This window comes from Tribolium castaneum, chromosome 4 (genome assembly GCF_031307605.1).
Source record: "Tribolium castaneum strain GA2 chromosome 4, icTriCast1.1, whole genome shotgun sequence".
Lineage (NCBI taxonomy): Eukaryota > Metazoa > Arthropoda > Insecta > Coleoptera > Tenebrionidae > Tribolium > Tribolium castaneum.
In genome coordinates, this window is record NC_087397.1 from 10,543,796 (window position 1) to 10,558,048 (window position 14,253).

Sequence of the window (14,253 nt, forward strand, 5' to 3'; positions counted from 1 at the left end):
TGGGGAATAACACGTCCAATTGACACGAAATTGCAATTAGCCCACTGGCAACAAACCGGAAACGTAAATCCGGGTCCCGGATCGGGCTCCTATGCCCCAAAAACAACGATCCGTTTCGAGGCGTTGCCAACGTTCGGGCCTTACATGGCGTCAGGTTGGCATTCCTGGGCCTCTTTTGCCGAAGTTTTGCAGCAACCAACATGGGTGAGTGTCACGCACTGGCGTAAATAAATACGTTTTTTTCGCGTTTTGGTCGTTAAATTTGCCGTAATTATCCGAATTCCGTTAATTTGTGTGTCGCCTCATCAAATTTCATGGGCCACAAGTGACTTTTCGGTAACTTACCCCCAAAAATATCGATTGTAACTTCGCTCGCTTTTCGCTCCCTTGAAATAAATCCGTTCCATCCTCTTGCTAAACACATGCAAAACTGCCCTTTTTTTCGGTAAATGTGATTGTGGGAGTTTGTTTGGCGTCGTTGTTTTCGTATTTTTCTAATTCATGTTTTTGTGTTTCAGGTAAGCCCCGCGGTTTGAGGACGGCTCGTAAACATGTGAACCATCGTCGTGAGCAGCGATGGGCCGACAAAGACTACAAGAAGGCCCATTTGGGGACCCGCTGGAAGGCCAATCCTTTCGGGGGGGCTTCGCACGCCAAGGGAATTGTGCTTGAAAAAGTGTGAGTCTCTTATTTTGCTACAAGTGCACTTTGAGACAACTAGGCACTCCTTTGATGCCTTAGTTTAATTTTAAGAGTGCTAGATTAAAGATGGTACTCTGAACCATTGGGAAGTCAATTCGGTTGACTTCACGCTCTGATATGTGTGCCACAGTTCAAATGGGGTAATTGGCGCCCTGCGCAGGATTTGCTTGTGAATGGGTGTGCTTGATTCAATCACAGGAAAATTCTGTGCGGGGAGTTGGTTTTGTCACCACAGGCAAGTTAATTTTGTTTGTTAAAATCATGAGAGGAGTATGGAGACGAAATGTTACTGTTTTTGCAGAGGTGTTGAGGCTAAGCAACCCAACTCCGCTATCCGTAAGTGTGTTAGGGTCCAGTTGATCAAAAACGGGAAGAAAATCACCGCTTTCGTCCCTAGAGATGGTTGCTTGAACCATATTGAAGAAAACGACGAAGTTTTGGTCGCAGGTTTCGGTCGTAAAGGTCATGCCGTAGGTGATATTCCCGGAGTTAGGTTCAAGGTATAAGACAGCAACCCCATAAAAACACACATCTCCAATTTTATTGCTTACAGGTTGTCAAAGTAGCCAACGTATCCCTACTAGCGTTGTACAAAGAAAAGAAGGAAAGACCTAGGTCGTAATTTATATTTTGTTAATTTTTACATCTTGGATACTGGTATTTTAATAAAATTCCGGAATTAAGTTAATGTTTTGTCTTAATCCCTCACTTGCTCCCTACTTAAGAATAAAGACAAACGCAAGAACACCTTAAAATTTATTCAATAAATACAAGTGATATGTACAAACAATTAAGACAGTAAATTCTTAAAAAATTATTGCTAACAGTTGACTAGAGGTGAGCAATTTTTCACACATGGCACAGACGTGGCCATTTAAACAATACAACCCCACACCAGTTAATAACTTGTTTGGCAATAAATAAACATAAGTACAGTGTCCAACTGGGGTTAACAACTGAGGAACTTGACCCTGATTTGTGTTTCATTCACTAATTACCATCCTAACCACGGTGGTTGATTCATTTCATGTACTGGTGTGAAGGTTAAATTTACAGGTAAATTGATTATTGCATACGATCTTTTTAACCTTTCCAGCGTTTTTGTGATCATAATACCGTTTTTGCCCATGAGAAAAGCCGCAGGTATGTGAACTTCATCAGATGAGTCATCATCAATCATCTCAATAAAGTATTCTTCAGTCGGCTTGGACACATCTGTTATAATTACGGCTTGAGCACCGGCTTTTTCCGCAATTTTTGCCTTCATTTTGAACGAACATTCCCTAAAAATTTGTGAAGTGGTGTTTAATAAAACGGAATTCAAACATACCCTCTCTCAATTAAAGCAACGTTCCCTTCAATATCCTCGATGTTCTCAGGGGGTGTACAACCAAACTTTGGTTGAATAGGCACAAGCGGGACATGTTTAATATAAAACGATTCGTTCTGAGGCAAAATAATTAACAAGAAAGCCCCCACAAGCACTTGCTACTTACAAAAGGTGCTCCAAAATCTTTGGCAGGCCTTATCCTGTACGTATATTCTAGCTCTAAGGGGTCAACTATTTCAAAAAATATATCACCAGCTATTATTTCAGCCGTTGTGGCACCGTCATGAACGTGTAAATTATTTGCTGGAAAAACACTCAAATAAATTGATCCAAAGCAACTCAAACACTTACGACCACTTTCCGCCTTTATAACAAAAGCCAGCAAACCGAACACTGTTAAAAAATCGTTTTTTAGCAACAAGACTTGCTTGAGGTTCATAATCTGAAACATTTCAAACGATTTTGAAAGTCTGTAAGTTAGGTTAGAAAGAAATTTCAAGGGTTTAATAATTATTCTTACAACAGAGTTCTAATTTGTAATGTTTTTCAATACTGTTTCACCCCTGCAACTTCACTAATTGGCAAAATAAGCTTTGTCACCACGAATTTCGAAAGTTATTACAAAATTTACAATCACATTTGACAGCGCTCCGCCACTGATTCGAAATGTCAAGTGCGGCCAGATCAGTGGCGTACGTATCAAGTGAATATTCTCGAACACAAAAAATACGACTTTCACTTTTGGGATAATTTCTGTTCTTAATGCATATGGTAACAATAAAAATTCGGTATGAATATACTTCGTCTATTATTTTAGTCCATTATATCGAAAAAAATATTTCTTAATGTTTTTCTTAAAATCCCAATTAAGGCTTCTTTTTAATAATAAATAAGAGTAAAATATCAGTACCTTTCTCGTTCTCAAGCAAACTGCCTGCATTTGAGATGGACTTGTTCATAGGGCTTAGAGTGAAACAGACGTAAAAATGCCCACTTGTCCCCCACCAAAATATCAGTGATTTTCAAAATATCAACAGAATGAAAGAAAATAAAAAAATGCTACTGATACAGCAACAAAAATTAAAAACATCTTTATTTGCAAAGCGTAGTTAAGTATCACAATGAAATATTACTTAATACTTATTCTAAGATTTAAGTCGCTTTATTAATGAGCTGAGGGGTCGGTTGTAATCTATCAACAAATTTATGTTGCCCAACTCGACCTAAGCCTTGACCCATTTGTACTCTATCACCCGGTAAGATCGTGAATTGAAAATTAACGGGTGCTTCAAACACTAAGACGATAGTAGAACCCATTCGAAACTCCCCAAACGGATCCCCTTTCTTAAAATACGTCCCATTACCCAAACACAGATCTTTGCAACGATCTGATTTTTTCGGGTGATTTGTGTGGAGGGTTTTGTCGCAGTAGACTTTCACTGTCCCCACATTTGTGGCACCAACTGCGGTGTATGAGAAAAACCCGTGGTCCCATGAACCCAAATACACTGCGCGTTCGTTCAGACAGAACAACCCAGGAACCCATTTGGCGATCCGGGGACTCACCGACAGGAGTTCTCCGTGGAAATGGCGCCGGTGGGTTGGCTTCCAATTTGCAGCCGAATGGAACCTAAAAATAATCAATGTTGGCAATGCATTTTTTCCATTGTTTTCGCTCTCTTTATTTGGATTGATTCTTTCGTTAATTTAAGACCAATTCGCTAATTACTTGGAAAAAAGTAGAAATGTTGAGTTTTGCATTTTATCAACTCACGACTACAATTTTCACGAGGAACATAAAAAAATTATTTAAAATATCAAATTTTCTTTAAAAAAAGTCTTTATCCTCAACCATCTAGTCCTCAAAGACGCTCAAGTCACGGTTTCGTTTCATTTTACTGGTGATAAAGTATGTGAAGATTAATTTATACTTGAACCGTTGAAGATGGAAATACAGTGTCGCTGACTTTTTTTAAAGGAAATTAAATTTTCTGCAACTCGGTTCCTTACACTTTTTTTTGAAGCTTCGACTGCATTCGCAGCGTTTTGATGAACAAATTAGAAATTTCTAATACTAGTATTTTTTTATAATGCATTCAAAAAGTGTTTGCACTGTTTTTATCTCTGACTATGTTTTAAGTTTTTAATTAAAAATTTGTGTTAAGTTCTTAGCTCCGTAATTTTTTAGAACTATTTTCAAATATTTCTTTCCTTCCCCAAAAAATGTACACTTTTATCAAGTATTTAATAATCATACAGAGTGTCCGAAAATTGGAGAATTCCGAGTTCAGAGCATTGTAGAGAACTGCTTCAGAAGTCCAAATATAGAAGAAAAATAAATGTTCTTGGCTTCCCCACAAAGAAACATTAGTTTACACTGCGTTTCTTTAAGTGCAGGCTAAAAGTTTCAATGTTTATTCTTATTTATGGTAAAGATGACTGTGGAAAACTAAAAAGTAACACAATTTCTCGAAAAAATAGCTTCATTTTGGAGTAAAAAAATATTTGTATTTTTTAATAGAACGAAAGATTACAAAAATGTAAGATTTTATTTCCTTCAAAATGAAGCAAATTTTTTGAGAAATTGTTTTATATAATTATTTTCCCCAATCATCTACATTATTATAAATAACAATAAACACTGAAATTTTTAACCTGCATTTAAAAAAAAGGAATTTAAAGAGCACCTGAACTGCACCTTCAAACCAGTGTATCTTTGTGGAGAAGCCCCGAATTTTCATTTTGTTTTTATATTTTAACTACTGAATTTATTCTCTACAACGCTCTGAACTCGGAATTGGCCAACTTTGGGACACCTTATGTTATAAATAAATTATTCGTCAATATAATTCAATAATTCTTCTGATACATCTAAGTACACACAAATTATGTATAAAGATAAAGGAAAAGAAAAGAATACAAACAAGTAAATTAACAAACGGATTTACAAATAATCATTGTTGTATATGAAATAATCAATGTTGTAATTTGCTTTTTTGTAAAAAAATTGATTTTATTTTAGTTACGAATTACTTTGGAGGCAGGCCATATCCAACTGTCTCCAGTCGTAATTTATTTAAACTTTTTAGATCATAGTAATTTTGTGTGCTCGTACTTTTGTTTAGCTTAATTAATTCTATCTGTAGCTTATCTAGCTTTGCTCTGAATATTATAGCAATGCTGATCTAAACTTTTGTAATAATTATCTAAGTTATTTCGTATTTGCAATAGCATGTAATTCCTAAATATATAGGCAGGGTAAAGTTAATATTTTTTTGGTATTATTACACTTGTCAGACTTAACTTCAAAGTTAAAGCATTCGAAATAAACATTTTTGTGTAAGTAAGTGGAATTTTTCAAAAGTCTTTTATGTGCTGAAATAATGACCTTTGATTAAATTAGCAATCAGGTACACTAATATCAGTTTAATTAGAATTACAAAAAGTGGCTATAAACTTCAATACTTAACTAATCCTTGATAACGTATCCTTTTTGACAAATAGAATCAACTTTCTTAAATATGTGTAATTATAACAAAAGGTGTAACTAGAGCTAGAAGTAGCACAGCATCTCTAATTAATTTGTGTTTAATTAGTAGTCTAACTAACGCAATAATTAGAATATTTCATTTAATATTTTAAATGAACTTTTCAAACAAAACAAAGAAAAAAAGTAAAAAGTTACAAAAAATTTCGGATTTTTTTGTATTCGCTGTATTCGCAGCATTTTAAAAAATATGGGACTAGAAAATTGGTAACAGTTTAAAATTTTATAAAATATAGTTTACGATAAAATTTTTGCAAAACTTTTAATCTCTTACTATTACAAATTTAACGCTCTATTTGCCTGTATTTTTTTTAAATTTATTGCTCTAAAAACGGTAATGGAGCAACTGCGCTTTCTAGCGACATTAAAACGCCCTCCCAAATTTATTTATTATTTATAACTTTGTCATAATAATTTCAAACTTGCTAACCTGTGGTAGTCCCCCGGGGCCAAATAAATAACACACTGGTACAGTGTGTGGGCGTTGTGAAGCAGCGACGTTCTGTAATCTTTAACGTTGTTGTTATTATTCCAAGTGTTTTCACCCAGGAATTTTTCAAGCGAGTAGGTTACACCTTTCACCTAAAAAAATACCATGACTCATGTATGTAGTAAAAACAGTGTCTCAAAGGAAACCAAACAGTCTACAATGTTGTAAACAATAAGAAATTGAACGAATTGATAAAACGAGTCAATGAATGTAAACAAGTTCTTTCTAGAATTCGTGATAAGAATACGAACTTGTTCGATCTCGCCAGTGTGGACCGTGCCGAAATGCAGCACAGTGCCGTCACAAGGTGAAACTAAGTCACTCTCGTGGTCAACTTGCCGAATTCCGCTTTTCAAAGGCCTCGCAAAGAAGTCCGCTAGACTTGGATAAGACCTTAAATCCTCATGTAAAGCTTCCGACAATTTAACGCCGAAAGTGTTAGCATACAAACCATAGACTACAGGTCGTAAAAACTCCGGTATTTCTTTGTCTGCACAACAAAAGTACGTTAAAAAGTTTAGTTAAGTAAAACAATTTCTACCTGCAAGCCAGCCCCACCACCGCGAAACCGTCCTCAACGGCAACATACAGTAACAGTCAATTTCCCATTTGTTGGCCAAGCGTTCTGACGATTTTTTCCGGTAAGAACGCCATTGCATCACAGCAATAAGACATATTCCTACTGGAACGAATCTAGTCAAAATTCCCTTCCATTCAAACCGATCTAGATTTAGGAGAAAAAAAGAGAAAAATTAATTTTACCAGAAATAAAGGAGTGATGGTAATGACTGATGAAGTTCCAACATGACGTGTTTTTTCCAGACCTTTATTAGCAAATATTTGTTCATTTAAGGAGTATATTGCCCATACAGTCAATTCAGAAACAATTAATAACGGAGACATGTTGCAAGTACGATACGAATAGAGCAAATGGGTTACTTTTGAGTGTCTTTATCGTTCTTATAGCGATGCTGGGGGTTATCTGACTTGGCCTTCCGTATTGTTGGATTTTTCTGATACTTACCAGAAGTTCGTTCCTTGCGTGAAAAGTTTCTGGCAGAGATAAAATTAGGGGGTTTTCGTAAACCCTGATTTGTAAAATTTGAGGCCCAGTTTTTGTAGATGATGGTCCGGTGGTGACATATTCTGTAATTATTTACAAATAAAAAAAAATCAATTCAATTAATTGCTGTTCTTAAGAGATAAAAAAGCTAATTTATGATTTACAGGCCAGATTATTCGAATAAGTTGTAAAAAATGTAGCTATTGCAAAATACAAAAATATCGCGAGATTGGTCAAAGTTTGACTTATCACGTGGCTTAGATACTGCCTTAAGTTAGTGATACTGTTGGGCACACAAAAATTTATTTATAGACAGCAAGTTTAAATCGCGATAAAACTTTGCATAATTTTGCAATTTTCTCATTCATTATTTTATACGGTTAAAATTCAGAAACGACCCTAAATCCCTTTAAACAATTTACTATTTTTGAAAATATATTTGACCCTAATTTTTATAATTTGAAAATATCAAATATTATCAGTTCATTACGTTATAAAGCCGATTGAGATAGCGAAATAGTCTTTTTAAACTCGTGATAGAAATAAAATTAGACTTTACGTCAAAAAGCAATTGATTACAACCAGGAATCAAAAGATAGCAATTTTTCGTTTAAATAAAATTATCTTTTTCTCAAACTCGGTTCAGAAAATGGTTTTGTTAAGTGTTTTCCCTGGTAGGTAAGTGATTGTTTTGGCAACAAATTTCTAACTTATTTACGACGTATTTTTTCCAAAACAACATAATTACGTAAAAACTAAATAGTTCATGATAAAGATTGCTGATTGTGTTTGCATCTACCAGTCACACATATTGAAAACCAATACCAAAGAATGAATTATTGAATAGAGCCACGTTAAAGCCACTAATAATTCATTCCGTAATTTAAGTATTGATTGTTAAAAACCTATTTATTTTTTTCACTCCTTGTAAGGCAAAAACAAAAATTGTCGCTCTTGTTTATAAACAACAGTAAATTCTACTAATGCTATCAATTCCAATAATCAAATAAATAATCAGTTCTTATTTACCAAAGAACCGAGACCAAAGTAACAATAAACATGGAATGTTCCAGTTCTGAAAAATTTGGAAACATAAATATCGCTTTATACTTACTTGCGGGAATTATTTAATATGTAAAAAGACATTATGGATGTATTTTCTTGTAAATTGAAAACACAAATTAAACCAATAGACACATTTTCATTGGACCAAAAGTGAGGTTATACGTTTGACTTTTTTGACATAGGGTCATTTGCGCACGAACAAACGTCCCGTGTAATCGATTGTGCTTATAACCGAAATATTTTTTAAATCAGAATACAACAGAAATTGATGTATATTTAAAATTATCCGGCAAAAATCGTGTTAAACTAAGAACCGGTTTAGAAAAGTCATTAATTTAATTCGCAATTAAATGCGTGTTTGGTCACATGACCAAATTGAACAAATGCGATTGGTTCATTCGCGTTGTTAACTTTAACAACCAATTAAATTTTAACAAAGCTTTACATTATCTGTTATATACACAAATCAATAAAAGTCGAATTGAATTACAGAAATTTTATTTAAAAACTAAATGTATAATAAATTTCGAATAAGCTTATATTACATACAAAGACCGTTATTTTGTTACAGGTGTACAATCTGACCTATTAACTTTAATATAGCTAAAGACAGTAACAAAAACAAATTTTGTAACGCGAATTTTGGTAACTTCAACTATCCTTCCTAAACCTGAGCAAACTGCAACAGTCTTTCACAAAACTTGCGAAAAAATAATACACTGGAATGGTACTGTCGGGTGTTTGCCCCGATTCTGGAACGGTAGTCCACGTCTAGCTTTACCAAATCAACAAAACCAGCAAATAACGGTTATTATATTGTAGTAAATTTTCAATTATAAATAACAGAGCACATTTACAATAAAACCAAGGACTATTGTTTTTAATATCTATCAGAGACACAGATATTCAAACTTAGGTCTGTACCTGAATTGATAAAACTATCGTTAAATATGATCACATGCCTTAAAGCATAGGATTGATAAATAAACTTTTCATTACTTAAATACCTACAGTTATATTTTATATAGAAAAAATTTACTGAAATTATAATAGTATACAAAACTGTAACAGCTCTAAGTGCGCAGCAAACAGATGTGGAGTCTCCACGCTAAGTCACAATATGTTAGCATTAGGACATTCAGATTTATGTAAATTATAACAAAAACACAAATAGCCATGGGTGGGTGGTACAGAGGCTCACTACATGATGCAGAATTCTAGAACAAGAGAAATTAAACCCAAAACTCGACTAGTTAACCCTCACCTGTGTAGGGCTAGTGTAGTACACTACTGACAGCACTGCTTGCGCACACCATCCGTGTTCATCGTTGGTTTTACGTCTATTGGTTCCACGTTATGTGGTCGAATAACGTCGCCTTCGGGAGGATCTCTGATTTGTTTCTGTGATACGATTCGGTAGATTTCTGTGAGTATGTTCTGGAAAGCCAAATCGACGTTGGTCGAATCAAGAGCTGACGTTTCTATGAATGAGAGGCCGTTTCTTTCGGCGAAAGCTTTCGCCTCCTCGGTTAGGACGGCGCGTAGATGCCTTAAATCCGATTTATTGCCAACCAACATGATCACGATGTTTTGGTCCGCGTGGTCCCGGAGCTCACGCAACCAACGCTCCACATTTTCGTAAGTCAAATGCTTAGCAATGTCGTAGACTAACAGAGCACCGACGGCCCCTCTGTAATACGCCGCTGTGATGGCACGGTATCTTTCCTGTCCTGCCGTATCCCAGATTTGTGCCTTTATTGTTTTACCATCGACCTGCAAACAGCCACAGTTTGCTTACATCTTTCAAGACATGGGTTAAAATTAGATTCATGTCGGTCGTTTCCGACACTCGTAAAAATGCCACCATCAACAGTTACGAATATGGAAAATTATGCATAGTCGGGCGGTTTTGTCAAGGTGCTATTGCAAAAATTCATTGAAATAAATTGTGCTTAAGTATCATTGTCACAACAGTTGATAATTTTAAAATAATACGTTTCACAAGTTGCAATAAACGGTGTTTAAAGCATTTAAAATTTAACAACAAATAGAACAAATTCGATCTCTTTAAAAGTAACAACTTAAGCATACAAGTGTCAGTTGGCACAAAATTACAAGCGAAAAATCATTAAAAAAAGTTTAATTTTTTGAAAAAAAAAGTCACATTTTTTATATTTTCATATTTTAAACAAGTGCTTTCGGTTTTTCTCCTGTGTAAGAAAGTTTTGACAACTGTTTGGCATTTCTGAATACGAAACGTCAGATTTTTTTTAACAGATTTAAAGCAATTTTTAACGATCTTAAGTCTAATTTGAAAAATAAAATGTTGTATTCAACTCCTTTTCGTGTGAATCGGGTCATGTATTTCACCTCGTGAATGATAAACCACTCGTTTTAACTCGTGGTTTGATTATCTACTCGTGAAATAAAACGTCCAATTTACACTTAAACTCGTTAAATAATAGTGTATTAGTATATAATAGTATATTATGATACGAAAAGTATATAACGATTCGCACGCACGTATTTATTTATTATTTCTAAACGGTGGTTTAATCCAAAAACCATTCCGTTAGCACAATTCAACAAAATGGAGCTCAGTAAGAAGACCCAAGCCCAAATTTAACCTCATCTAAAGGCATTTTATCAAAAAAATACAAGTTGTCGGCCTTAAAGATATAAACAGCACAATAGTAAAAAACTCAAGACGGAATTAGAAAACTTGAAACCTAACAAAAAAACTGGAAGATAGACAATGCAGGCTGAAATAAAAATCACAAAGAATCAGTTACAATTTAATTTCTATTATGTAATGCGAATTTGCATTTTTTAACATTAATGTAAATTATAATCTTGAAAGGAATTCGGCTGCATTTATTATTAATGTATCAAAATACTCTCTTGTTCGATATACCTGACGCCGAATACAATACTCATAAATTCTAGCACCTCAGAATAATCATCTTCAGCAAGGTCAAAATTTAAATTCATCGTAATTCTTGCTTTATTACTCACAATAATTGAAATAATGTTTTTACTTTTCTTGTAAAATGTTATCTAATATTATATTTTTCTTACTTGCGATGTGACAGATGATTCCAAACAAACACAAATTAATCACAATTTGATAAATTTGACGAAGGCATCAAATTATGTGGGCCAATAGTCTCCTTATAAGATAAAAAATAAAGATATAACTGCAACATTGCAGAAAAATTGTATGAATGTGATAAAGATAAATTGTTACAATCTAAAGAGAATTCAATTTTCCTATTTTATTGCAACTAACTGTAATAAGCAAACATACTATGCCCGATATACTTACGAAGGTTTTGATAAAAACTTATGTAATTAATAATAATTTTTAAAGTAAAATAAAATAACGCGACGCCACATTTTTACCGTAATTGACAGTTTTTTATAACTTAACAATAAATGTCGTTAAGAAAGCTTTAATAGTTATACTTCACTTTTTTAATAGGTATTCAATGTTACACAAAATCATTATGTAACAAACTCAACAACCGAGGAAAAACTGATGCATCTCTGAGAATTGAATTATTAGATGTTACAGACATTTTTTTCTGTTTCCTGTCAGTTGATAGGATAAAATAAAGGTGATACGAGTTTAAATATTTTTTCTCACATAAAATAACGTATAAGTTAATTATATCGTAAATTATCTTTAACAACTTAGATGATGGTTCATAAGAAGAGTAAAAGCTTCTGAAGAATCTTTAATAGCGATAATACATTAAAATTTCTTCAATTATTCTTTTTTTTCACTTAGTAAGTGTATATGCAACAAATTTCAATTCAAACTTAATGACATCAAGCAAATAAATAAACACATACGGTTTTCCATAATTTTTTATTCAAAGATTCTTAAATGTTAGATCATTCAGTGTAACTCCACCCATTTAATTATTGAATAATAAATAAAAGATCGACAAGAGCAAACTTTTATTTTCATACAACGTATGCGAAACGATTGTTTTTTTGTTGATACATGTTTTTATAATAAAGAAAACTCTGAAGAGACAAAACCTTATTAAAGTTTTAAACAAAATAGATGGTCAGTGAAGTGTATTTTTTATTTAGAGTCAAGTTATGGTTCAACCTCGCAAAACTCTTAAAAAATCGATTGCACTATATTTCGTTTACAAGAGTTCCAAAACTGTTTGTATGTTGACGTTTGATGGCGGTCAATATCCTTAGGGCTGAGCCGCAAATTTATTTCTCATGACAAGTGGAGGGTCATTTTATTTCCTTGTAAATAAATGTTCGAAAACATGTTTTGGGTAGTCTGAACTTCTGCTAGACAGTTTTAATCTACCACTGCCTATTTACTAACCATTATATTTGTGTCTTCAAACAGGCTACATTAATCAATAATAAAATTATGTGATAAATGGTTCACAAAACAAACTGTTTTTTGTAAAACGAGGAAGTCTTCAACGTTCAGGAAAGCAATCACAGTGAAATATTAATCAATAATGGTTAAAAATATTCACGAAAAGTTGAATGTTGTATGGAATCATTTAATTACGAAATTACGTCTGGAACACGAACGATATTTCACCCATCACCTTAAATTACGTATTTCTGGTGAACGAAAAAAATCACCAATTTCTTTATTAAATTTTCCACATTAACTTAATCAAGCGTGACGTCATGTACAGAAACGAATAGGAGCACAAATTACCATTAAATTGTAGCCAAACTGGGGCATGTTTTCCGAATAGCACTTTAGATAATATCAAAATTTTGTTACCCAATTGGCAACGATAAAAAAATGGATGAATCACAGACACGGGATCGACTTTCCTTTGTCATACTCATTAGTGGCAACATTTTCATTGTTGCTGTAATGAGTGTAGCAAAAACAGTTGTAATCTTTCATAGTTCGCACATAAGTTCAGTGTTAAAATGAGCTGTTCTGGATATTATGCTCAATTTTGCGTTTCTACAACACTTACTTAACCCAGATTTCCGATTTAAAAAAATATAATGCAAATTAGGTGACTGATATGTGTACCATGGGATGTCAACTTTCACAACCCAGTGGGTCAACAATGACACAACGGTGCATTAAGATAATGGGATATCTTCGCCAGCTGATTATGACGTCTTTCACAAGACTGAAAGAGCGGAAAATAATGTCTCTTGAGTTGTTTATGCATCCACTTACACCCACCCGCATTTGTCAGAATCTGATAATATGAGTAAGAGATTTGAGCAAGTGGGACTATGATATTTACGGAAATTCGAGTCGTGACTAAATAAGATGCAGTAACCTTTTGTGTTATTGGTGTTCGACTCACCTGCATGCTACGAGTCGCGAATTCCACTCCTATTGTCGATTTTGATTCCAAATTAAATTCATTCCTAGTAAATCTAGACAACAGATTGCTTTTTCCTACCCCGGAGTCTCCAATGAGGACAACTGCAAAGGAAGCGGCACGTAAACATTTGCATTTTGAACCGTTCTGTCAGGTACGGTTTAAAAGCCAAAATCATTGATTATTCTAATTGAAGTTGTTCGTGACCGGTGCACAGGGGGCATGAAGGGGGCCCCTGATGCCGCTCTAATTGATTATTTTTGAGTAAGGACTTGGAAAAGTTGACCTCTGACATTGCTGACTTGTCACACGGGAACAAAATTTACGTCAAGTGTCAATTACCTCCAAGGTCCGCAACGTCAAAGTGCGATAACAAGGGCCCCAATTGGACGCTTACCTTTGAACAAATAATCGTATTCATCGTCCTTCGAACTCATTTTCTGTCCCTTCAGCTGATCTGCACCCTCTCCAAAATGTACCAAAATAAAAACACACAGACAATTAGTGCATATCACAAATATACCGCTATTTACACTCCACTGTTTATATCACAGACACATTTCAAACGATAAGTTTTGGTTTCGGTCAGGGATGTTTTATATAACTTTGGTAAGATCTTTACGATTTTATAGCGAACAAAATGGCGACCCACTCTTCTTTTATTGTTCGCAGATTAGAACGCCCCTTTGAACTGTCAGATTTTCGATTGTTTGC

The 14,253-nt window shown here is 34.1% G+C and overlaps 4 protein-coding genes and 1 non-coding gene across 9 annotated transcripts; 2 read left to right on the forward strand and 3 right to left on the reverse strand.

Moving 5' to 3' along the window:
- The first annotated feature begins 70 nt into the window (after positions 1 to 70).
- On the forward strand, positions 71 to 1,390 carry RpS23 (Ribosomal protein S23). Its single transcript, XM_968258.5, has 4 exons — positions 71 to 204; positions 519 to 678; positions 1,004 to 1,202; positions 1,256 to 1,390. The coding sequence occupies exons 1-4, from the start codon at positions 201 to 203 to the stop codon at positions 1,322 to 1,324; spliced, it is 432 nt and encodes a 143-aa protein (XP_973351.1). The 5' UTR covers positions 71 to 200; the 3' UTR covers positions 1,325 to 1,390.
- Positions 834 to 936, forward strand: Mir308 (microRNA mir-308). The gene has a single exon (NR_038660.1). It is a non-coding gene; the product is annotated as a microRNA mir-308 (primary transcript).
- A 55-nt stretch (positions 1,391 to 1,445) lies between the features above and the next one.
- Positions 1,446 to 3,046, reverse strand: LOC662104 (uncharacterized protein). 3 transcript variants are annotated; one of them, XM_064356444.1, is made up of 5 exons: positions 2,943 to 3,046; positions 2,384 to 2,474; positions 2,199 to 2,335; positions 2,033 to 2,148; positions 1,446 to 1,985 (listed from the first exon to the last, which is right to left on the reverse strand). In XM_064356444.1, the coding sequence occupies exons 1-5, from the start codon at positions 2,970 to 2,972 to the stop codon at positions 1,697 to 1,699; spliced, it is 663 nt and encodes a 220-aa protein (XP_064212514.1). In that variant the 5' UTR covers positions 2,973 to 3,046; the 3' UTR covers positions 1,446 to 1,696. The 3 variants fall into 3 exon arrangements, with proteins under 3 accessions (XP_064212514.1, XP_008200911.1, XP_008200910.1); XM_008202689.3 differs by lacking the exon at positions 2,943 to 3,046 and adding an exon at positions 2,553 to 2,719; XM_008202688.3 differs by lacking the exon at positions 2,943 to 3,046 and adding an exon at positions 2,553 to 2,719 and having other exon boundaries at positions 2,384 to 2,502.
- Positions 3,047 to 3,108: 62 nt separating this feature from the next.
- On the reverse strand, positions 3,109 to 8,404 carry Pisd (Phosphatidylserine decarboxylase). 3 transcript variants are annotated; one of them, XM_008202687.3, is made up of 6 exons: positions 8,247 to 8,404; positions 7,094 to 7,215; positions 6,611 to 6,793; positions 6,321 to 6,559; positions 6,010 to 6,161; positions 3,109 to 3,662 (listed from the first exon to the last, which is right to left on the reverse strand). In XM_008202687.3, the coding sequence occupies exons 1-6, from the start codon at positions 8,276 to 8,278 to the stop codon at positions 3,185 to 3,187; spliced, it is 1,206 nt and encodes a 401-aa protein (XP_008200909.1). In that variant the 5' UTR covers positions 8,279 to 8,404; the 3' UTR covers positions 3,109 to 3,184. The 3 variants fall into 3 exon arrangements, with proteins under 3 accessions (XP_008200909.1, XP_973284.2, XP_015838184.1); XM_968191.5 differs by lacking the exons at positions 7,094 to 7,215; positions 8,247 to 8,404 and adding an exon at positions 6,894 to 7,044; XM_015982698.2 differs by lacking the exons at positions 7,094 to 7,215; positions 8,247 to 8,404 and adding an exon at positions 6,832 to 7,010 and having other exon boundaries at positions 6,611 to 6,751.
- Positions 8,405 to 8,678: 274 nt separating this feature from the next.
- On the reverse strand, positions 8,679 to 14,212 carry Rab11. Its single transcript, XM_968158.2, has 4 exons — positions 13,937 to 14,212; positions 13,522 to 13,643; positions 9,462 to 9,970; positions 8,679 to 9,414 (listed from the first exon to the last, which is right to left on the reverse strand). Exons 1-3 carry the CDS (start codon positions 13,974 to 13,976, stop codon positions 9,485 to 9,487), a joined length of 648 nt encoding a protein of 215 aa, XP_973251.1. The 5' UTR covers positions 13,977 to 14,212; the 3' UTR covers positions 8,679 to 9,414; positions 9,462 to 9,484.
- Between the last annotated feature and the right edge of the window lie 41 nt (positions 14,213 to 14,253).

What these genes read in the sequence shown, in the direction of transcription:
- RpS23 (XM_968258.5), top strand. An exon ending in GGAATTGTGCTTGAAAAAGT is followed by an intron (nt 679 to 1,003) that starts GTGAGTCTCTTA and finishes CTGTTTTTGCAG; the next exon opens with AGGTGTTGAGGCTAAGCAAC. An exon ending in TTCCCGGAGTTAGGTTCAAG is followed by an intron (nt 1,203 to 1,255) that starts GTATAAGACAGC and finishes TATTGCTTACAG; the next exon opens with GTTGTCAAAGTAGCCAACGT.
- LOC662104 (XM_064356444.1), bottom strand. Translation starts at nt 2,972, where the DNA reads ATGCAGGCAGTTTGCTTGAGAACGAGAAAG. An exon ending in AAGATTTTGGAGCACCTTTT is followed by an intron (nt 2,149 to 2,198) that starts GTAAGTAGCAAG and finishes ATTTTGCCTCAG; the next exon opens with AACGAATCGTTTTATATTAA. An exon ending in GTTGCTTTAATTGAGAGAGG is followed by an intron (nt 1,986 to 2,032) that starts GTATGTTTGAAT and finishes ACAAATTTTTAG; the next exon opens with GGAATGTTCGTTCAAAATGA.
- Pisd (XM_008202687.3), bottom strand. Translation starts at nt 8,278, where the DNA reads ATGTCTTTTTACATATTAAATAATTCCCGCAA. An exon ending in ATATTAAATAATTCCCGCAA is followed by an intron (nt 7,216 to 8,246) that starts GTAAGTATAAAG and finishes AAATAATTACAG; the next exon opens with AATATGTCACCACCGGACCA. An exon ending in ACACTGGCGAGATCGAACAA is followed by an intron (nt 6,162 to 6,320) that starts GTTCGTATTCTT and finishes GTATTTTTTTAG; the next exon opens with GTGAAAGGTGTAACCTACTC.
- Rab11 (XM_968158.2), bottom strand. Translation starts at nt 13,976, where the DNA reads ATGAGTTCGAAGGACGATGAATACGATTATTTGTTCAAAG. An exon ending in ATACGATTATTTGTTCAAAG is followed by an intron (nt 13,644 to 13,936) that starts GTAAGCGTCCAA and finishes CTTCCTTTGCAG; the next exon opens with TTGTCCTCATTGGAGACTCC. An exon ending in TCGCGACTCGTAGCATGCAG is followed by an intron (nt 9,971 to 13,521) that starts GTGAGTCGAACA and finishes GGCTGTTTGCAG; the next exon opens with GTCGATGGTAAAACAATAAA.